Below are 8,441 nucleotides of genomic sequence, written 5' to 3' on the forward strand. Positions count from 1 at the left end.
TTAGTCGCGGTTTCGTCAGGGGTCGAATATGGCCCGGTACACATATAAGGTTAGAATATGCAAAAAATGCAGCACTAATACTTAATGACAACAATTTCGACAAGCACATGTATATAAGCGAAACCCTGATGGAAGATTTTGATTAGTGGATAAACGTCTTGCATTCAGCAAATAGGAAGATAAGGACAAATGTTTTTGAAAAAGAAGTTTTCTCCGACGCGTCGTCTGGCTGGGGCGCGTATTCCAAAGGTCACACGGCAAGAGGCCTGTGGAATAAGGAAGAATGTCAAAATCATATAAATCATTTAGAACTATTGGCAGCTTTCTTTGCACTAAGAAGATTTGCCTCCGACGTGAGAAACTGCGAAATGTTGTTGAGGATGGACAACTCAACAGCAATCTTTTATGTGAACAAGATGGGCGGTACACATGTTAGGGGACTCAACATGGGTGCTACAGAAATCTGGGAGTGGTGCGCTGTACGGGGCATTTTGCTATATGCTTCGTATATTCCATCCAAAGAAAATAAAGAGACCAATAAAGAATCAAGGATAGTGAACATCGACACGGAATGGGAATTAAATAACCAAACATTTACAAAAATCATTAACAAGTTTGGAAATCCTGAGATAGATCTATTTGCTTCGAGAAATAATAACAAGTGCGATTTCTACTGTGCTTGGCACAGGGATCCCAGAACTGACCTCATTGATGCGGTCACTAAGAATTGGAACCACTGGTTTTTCTACGCCTCTCCACCTTTTTCATTAATATTTTAAACTTTGAAGAAAATTGCCACGGACAAAGCAGAAGGGTTAGTAGTTGGACCTTTCTGGCCCACTCAGCCCTGGTACCCTCTTTTTCTGTCGATGCTGATCGAAAAACCGATGATAATAAAACCAGCAACTAACTTATTAACATTTAATTCCAGAACTCACCCTCTGGCGTCAAAGCTTTCACTAGTGGCAGGTTTAGTATCTGCGAAGCCTTCAAGAGGAAAGGTCTACCGGCAGAAACACTGGAGGTAATGCTTTCATCACTCGCACCATCTACAATGAAGCAGTACGAATCTGCTTTGACACCTTGGTGGAATTTTTGCAATAGGCTGAATTTGGATCCCTTTCAGGCGAGTGAAATTTCAGTACTAAGATTCCTCACCGAAAAACACAAAGAGGGCGCAGCCTACGGCTCCCTGAATTCAATGAAATCGGCTATAGCATTAATTCAAGGACGAGAACTCGAGGGCAACGCGAACCTTAAAAGGTTTTTCAAAGGGATATACCGCCTAAATCCATCAAAACCAAAGTATACGAAAATTTGGAACACAGACACACTCGTACAAAAAACGGGAGAATTTTTTCCGCTTGAAAACCTCAACCTGAATCAACTCGCCCAAAAACTGATCATGCTCCTGGCTTTGTCGACTGCCCAAAGGGCGCAAACCCTGGGTGTCATTAAACTACCAAATATCGAAGAGACCAACGAGGGTTTCGAAATAAAAATTGCGGATCTCATTAAAACCTCAAAAGTAGGCAGATGTCAACCGCCACTCACACTCCCTTTCTTTGGAGAATCTCCGGAGTGGTGCACGGCTCTCACACTAAGGAGATACGTACAGGTAACAAGCCGTATCAGGAACAAGACCACCAACCTGCTAATCACAACAAAAAAGCCCCACACTGCAATGACTGGTCAAACGATAACCAGGCGGCTTAAGCTGACTCTACAACCGATAGCCAAACAAGGTGAGAACGTAGCAACAAAAGTGTTGGGGAGCGCTATTAGGCAAAAAAGTGGTGGGCGAAATGAACCGCCGAAATAGGATTAATTTTTTCTGTTTCTTCTGACAACAATAGGAAAAAAAAAAATTTGTTCTAACTCTGAACATCTACGTACGTAATCATCGAAGAACGAGGCTAAGTATAATTGAACGATCAAACGAACTTACCTAAGTGAAGTTCGATCGCAATTATACGATCGCCTCGTTCGAGATGATTACCTCCCACCCTTACAATATTGAAGAAACCCAACCCTAAACAACAAATTTTTTAATTCCTTATCAACTCTAAACGTTATGAGGCTAGGAACACGAAACACGAAAGAGAGGAAACTAGAGGTTTTTTCTCTATGTTATAACTCTGAAAGTTGTGGCGCATCGCGAAGCGAAGAGGTACTACGTACGTAATCATCTCGAACGAGGCGATCGTATAATTGCGATCTAACTTCACTTAGGTAAGTTCGTTTGATCGTTCAATTATACATATTATTAATGTTAATATTATAATTATAAAATATAACACTAATTTTAATTAATAGTTCACTAACTTTAAATAGAAATAGTTTAATTTTCAACTAAAACAATTAGTTTTCTCCAAAAAAGAAAATTTGTTTTAAACGAAATATTTAAATTTTTAAACAAAAAGTTAAATTTTTATCAAAAAGGCTGAATTGTATAAGAAAAAAGGTATTTTTAATCAAATACATGAACTTTGCACAAAAGAAATTTATGTTCCTCCAAGTATAATTTTCTATACAAAAATTAATGTTTAATCATAGTTAAATGTTCGACGAAAAAGATTAATTTTCTTGTAGTTAAAAGAAATTAATTTTTATACAAAACCAAAACAAAAATTGTACAAAATAGTTAAATTTTCAGAAAAAAAGTTTTTTCAACTAAATTGATAAATCATCAACCAAAAAAAAAACAAAGCAGTTCCACTTTCAACCAGAAAAATTGAAAAAAATAGTTAAAATTCTTTAAAACTTCTTGAAATTATTTAAAATAATTGAAAATTCCTTGAAATATTTTAAAACAGCCTAAAATATTTAAAATCCTTTAAAATCTCTTGAAATTTTGCATAGCTCTTGAAAACTCCTTGCAATTTCGAAAATACCCTAAAATATTTTAAATCCTTTAAAATCTCATACTAAATTATTGAAATCAATTGAAAATTCCTTGGAACCTAGTAAAATATCCTAAAATGTATCAAATTCTTTAAAATCTGATATTAAATTACTGTAATCAATTGAAAATTCCTTGGAACCTTTTAAAATACTCTCAAATATTTCGAAACCTTCAAAATATTTTGAAAAATCTTGACATCTTTTAAAGATTTTTAATGTACTTTGGGGTTTTTTTTAAACAACCTTGCTGTAATTATTAAAATTCTTTGAAATTCCTTTAATTCATAAAAATTATTTAAAAATTCAGTGAAATCTTTTTAGGCATCCTCAAATATTAATATTTTGAAATCTCTTAAATATTCCTTGTAAGTTTAAAAATACCCTAAAATGTTTCAAATCTTTTACAATATCATACTACATTATTGAAATCAATTAAAAATTCCTTGCAATCTATTAAAATATCATAAAATATATTAAATCTTTCACAATCTCACATTAAATCACCGTAATCAATTGAAAAATCCTTGGAACATTTTAAAATACTCTCAAATATTGCAATACCTTCAAAATATTTTGAGATACCTTGACCTTTTTTTTTAATTTTTAAACTACTTCTTTAAATTCTTTGAAATTCCTTCAAATTAGAAAAATAGGATAAAAATTCCTTGACATCTTTTAAAACATCCTCAAATATTTAAATAGCTTAAAAATCTGTAGAAATCTCTTGAAATTTTTTAAAGCTCTTGAAAATTCCTTGAAATTTTAAAAATGCCCTAAAATATTTCATATCCTTTAAAATTTCATATTAAATTACTGTAATCAATTAAAAATTCCTTGGCACCTTTTAAAACTTTCTCAAATATTTAAAATCCTTACAAATCTTTCGAAATCTCTTGAAATTTTTTTAAACTCTTGAAAATATCTTGAAATTTAAAAAAAAAATGGAAATATTTCAAATCCTTTAAAATCTCATACTAAACTATTAAAACCATTTAAAAATTCCTTGAAATCTAATAAAATATCCTAAAATATATCAAATCCTTTAAAATCTCATATTAAATTGCTGTAATCAATTGAAAATTCCTTTGCATCTTTTAAAACTTCCTCAAATATTTGAAATCCTTACAAATATTTGGAAATCTCTTGAAATTTTGTATAGGCCTTGAAAATATCTTAAAATTTTTAAAATACCATTAAATATTTCAAATCCAGTAAAATCTCATACTAAATTATTAAAATCAATTAAAAATTCATCGACCGAACGACCTAGGACTGGGACTCGTTTCGTGAGTTACTACCTTTAGGTTACTTACGAGCGAGTTCTCCGCGTTGTTCCCCTCGGGTGCGCTCCCTTCGCGCGGACTCTTCGGTCCTTCTCATTCATTCTCCCGATCGAGATAAACTCGATGATTAACGGCGTTTGGTCCCGGATTCACCTCTGCGGACTCATCACAACCCCTGAATTTATATAATATTTATTTTTATTACTCAGGGGGGTATCAAATTCAACTATTCTGGTCAAAGATATACAAGTTTGATTGAAATGTAATCACTTTGTTTGAAAATTTATCTATGTTTTTTAAGTTAGTTTTTTTAAATTTGAATGTAATTTTTTTTAACGGAAAATCTAACTTATTCCATTCGAATATTTAAAATTATTTTTTTCTTTAAAAGTTAATCTTCTTGTCTAAAAATTCTCGTCTAAAGTTATATTATTTTATTTAAATATTGATCGTTTTAGTTAAAAATTCATCTGTTTGGTTATCAATTAATTTTTTAAACTTAAATTTTAATTATTTAAGTTCATCATTCTAATTGAAAATTCATGAGTCAGATTACAAATTAATTTTATTAACTACACATGTAACTATTACATTTTTGGTTGAATGTTGATTTTGTTTTAATTCAAAATTTAACTATTTGGTTGAAAAATTGTCTCCTTTATTTGAAAATTCACCTATTTTGTTAAAAATTGTATGTGTTTTTTTAAATTGTATTCCTTAGTTGAAGCTTCATGTCGTTGTTTGATAACTCATATTTGTGGTTGAAAATCCAAGAGTTTCAGTTCAATATTCATTATTTTAGTTGAAACGTGATTTTTTTTGGCTCAAAATTCAACTTTTCCATTTTTGTTGAAAATTTATATTTTTTAGTGGAGAATTCAAGTATTTGTATTAAAATTCAGTTATTTTGAAATTGTATCGTTCAGTTTACAATGCGTAATTAAAAAGTCTTTCACTTACAAATTTTCCATTTTGGATTTTAAGTTGCAAGCATACATTTTTCATTCAAAGAATTTTATATTTCAGTTTTAAAAACTTAAGAAACCAAAAATTAGTAGGGGTTTTATGGACATTTTTTTTATCAAAATTAAAAAAAAAATCTTTTTGAATATTTCATTTAAAGCGTATACATTTATCTATAACGCCTATAATTTTTATTCAAATTCGTTAAATGGTTTCAGAAATACAGTTATTTCAAAAAAATGTGATGCCGAAATTCAACATGGCGTACTCCCGTAATTTTGAAAATTTTCAAAAATCGTTTGAACCCCAAATGTCTCTTATATATCACTATAATTTCTCCAAGTTTACCTAAAATCGAACAACCACTTGCAAATAAAATTTGAGCTGCTTCAATTGGAAAGTCTTAATAGTTAAACAAATGTAAACGCTCGATTTAAACTTTATAAACGATTTTCAATTTTTAAATAATTTAAAAATAATATATTCATTATTTAGAAATAATTTATTGCCCGTGTAAAGTCAGTAATTGTAAATCAAATATTCAAAACTGCTAAAAAACTAAACTGAATGTTACCATTTTTATTTTTCTATTTGAAAAAATTTAATTTACAAGCAAAATTGTTGAATTTTGATGTTTTCAGAATTAATAAAAATTTTTCAATGATTTCATATAATTTAAACGAAGTGTTTACGTATATTGACTAAATCCGGCTATTCGTATCAAAATTTCGGTGCAAATAGGCCACGACCTCATTTAAAAGAAAATATAGATTTTTACGGATTTCGAACAAAAAAAATATCGAATCTTTTTAAAAATTATGAAAGGCTTTAAAACAATAAAAAACATTTTCTTAAGATTCATAGGAAAATAAAAAATAACTTCATTTTGAACAATTAATTCTAAGAGAATATTGAAAGAGATTTAAAAAGATTTTCAAGATTGTCAAAAATTAATCTGTAAGATTTTAAGCAAATATTTTTCATTTTGTAGGATTAAACAATTTTTACGAATAATTCGAATCATTTTAAACGTTTTTTTTGAAGTTGTGAACAAATTTCAAGAATAACTTAAAATATGAATAAATGTTAAAAAACATGTAGATGTTTCAACATTTTGAAATTTTTTCAGGAATTTTAAACTATTTAAAATGAAATTAATTTAACTAATCCTCCTTTTGCAAGAAAAATTTATCTTTTCTTAGTAGGAAAGTCATATTTTTTGGTTTTTGAAATGAATCAATTTGACATGAAAATTTTTAATTTAAAATAGTTAATACGGGGAATTATGTTTATAGACGCACAGGCGTCAGCACACTGGTGAAAGGCCTTATAGCTGCTTGGAATGTCAACATCATTTTACTAATTGGCCAAATTACAATAAGCACATGAAACGCAGACATGGTATTAACACGTCGCACACAAAGCATCTTCAGCAACCTTTGCAGCAGCAACAACAACAGCAAGAACAGCAACAACAAGTCCAACAAACTCAAGTTTCTGTTGAGGAAGAAATTCTTCCCACGACGCATGCAAATGCTTCGACTGTTCAAGTGAGTTTTGGACTAATTTGCAATTTAAATTATGATCAGGGTGCCTACTCACACGGAAAACCTGGAATTCTATTGTGAATGGTGGTCTATCATTTCGCCACCTGGTGCCGAAAACTAGAACTAGAAAGAGTGGGTACAATTTTAAAGTTGTACAATAATTTGTGCATACAAGTGTTTTTACGATATTTTTGTGAAGTATAAAACAATGATTGAATACTGAAAACAAATCTTCATAAAAAAAAAACAAATAGTTTTAGATAAACTTTTTCTCTTATACAGTGAAAAAAAAACACATTTTTTCAAATAGGTTTAAAAAAACAATTATTTCACTATTTCATGTAAGTTTCAAGGAATTTAAGTTTAAATAAATTTTAATTAATGTATGTAGCGATAAATTTTATCCAATCGAACTGATTTCGAATCGTCTTGTAAAATTAATTATTCTTTATTTTTTAAATATTAAAGAGCAATTCAATTTTAAAAATCATTATTAATTCATATTTACAGTTGATCAGCTAAAAATTTTTTTTATCTAAAATCTTCGATTTCAAACGCTTCTCATTTTTAGTAGCTTAAGTCTTTAAAACTGCATTATAAAATTCTTTAAAATAAAATGTACACTTAACAATTAAAGTCTAAAATTTAAAATTGGTTTATGTAGACGATTTTGGAAATGCGCATTTTAAACTTAATGATATCACAATAATCATTTTTATGCGCAAATTAAAATGCATCTTTAAAGTCGTACCTATTCCTTTTAGTTCGGATTTTTTGTCACCAGGTGGCGCATCGCAGTTTAACCATTCCCAAAACGAATTTTTATATACCTCAAAATTCTGGAAATGTCAGAAAGTTATTTTTAAAGACAGGGAATTTTTTTTAGAACTTGCTTACATTTTTTTCTTCAATTTAAATATAATATTAAATAAGAGGGTGGCCGCTGGACCAGGAATTGACAGGAAATTTACTTTTTGGCCGACATTTCTACAAACTAAATAACTAAACAAATTTAGTTTTACAAACTAAGTAATTAGTTAAATTGCTATCTTTTTCAATTATGATAACGTCTTATTAGTTAAATTTAAATGCCCGATTGGAACTTTATAAACTATTTTCAATTTTAAAATAACTTTAAAATAATATATTCATAATTAAATACTCTTATTAGATTTTAAGTATTATTTGCATCTAAAATATTCCATTTTTAAATCATTCAATTTGAAATTTTTTAATAAGTTAAAATATTAATTTTCTCATAAGTTAATTATTAAAAAAATTTAATTAAGAAAAAGAACAATTATTTAATATTCATACATATCGGACTTTTCATTTCAAGTCAGCAATTATAAATTTAATTTCAAATCTAAACAAAAAAAAAATAAACTTTGAACATTACGATTTTAATTTTTCTATTTAAAAAAATTAATTTCTATTGAAATTTAGAAATAATTTAAAAAAATCAAAATTAATTAAAAATTCGAAATAATTTCAAATAATTTTTGGCAGATTTAAAACAAAAAAATTTTGAAGCTTTTTAAGAATTTTGAAGACTAAAAAACAATTCTTAGGGAATTGTCATTGTTTATTTAAAAAAAATTAATTTCAAGCGAATATTTAAAAATATTTAGAAAAATTTTGCAAAACTACGAGGGTGGATTGATAAGTTTCCGGCCTGACCAAGAAAAACAACGTTTTTAAGAATTTTTTTTTTTTATTTCTCAACATAATCTCCTCCAAGGCT

The 8,441-nt window shown here is 28.7% G+C and overlaps 1 protein-coding gene across 1 annotated transcript in view; it reads left to right on the forward strand.

Moving 5' to 3' along the window:
• LOC117174857 (zinc finger protein 157-like) overlaps positions 1–8,441 on the forward strand; it is a 53,895-nt gene that overhangs the window by 40,499 nt on the left and 4,955 nt on the right. Inside the window, exon 7 of the mRNA XM_033364254.1 lies at positions 6,446–6,700. Coding sequence (XP_033220145.1) covers positions 6,446–6,700 — 255 coding nt within the window. The remainder of the gene's footprint in view (positions 1–6,445; positions 6,701–8,441) is intronic.

Source organism: Belonocnema kinseyi, chromosome 6 (assembly GCF_010883055.1).
Source record: "Belonocnema kinseyi isolate 2016_QV_RU_SX_M_011 chromosome 6, B_treatae_v1, whole genome shotgun sequence".
NCBI lineage: Eukaryota > Metazoa > Arthropoda > Insecta > Hymenoptera > Cynipidae > Belonocnema > Belonocnema kinseyi.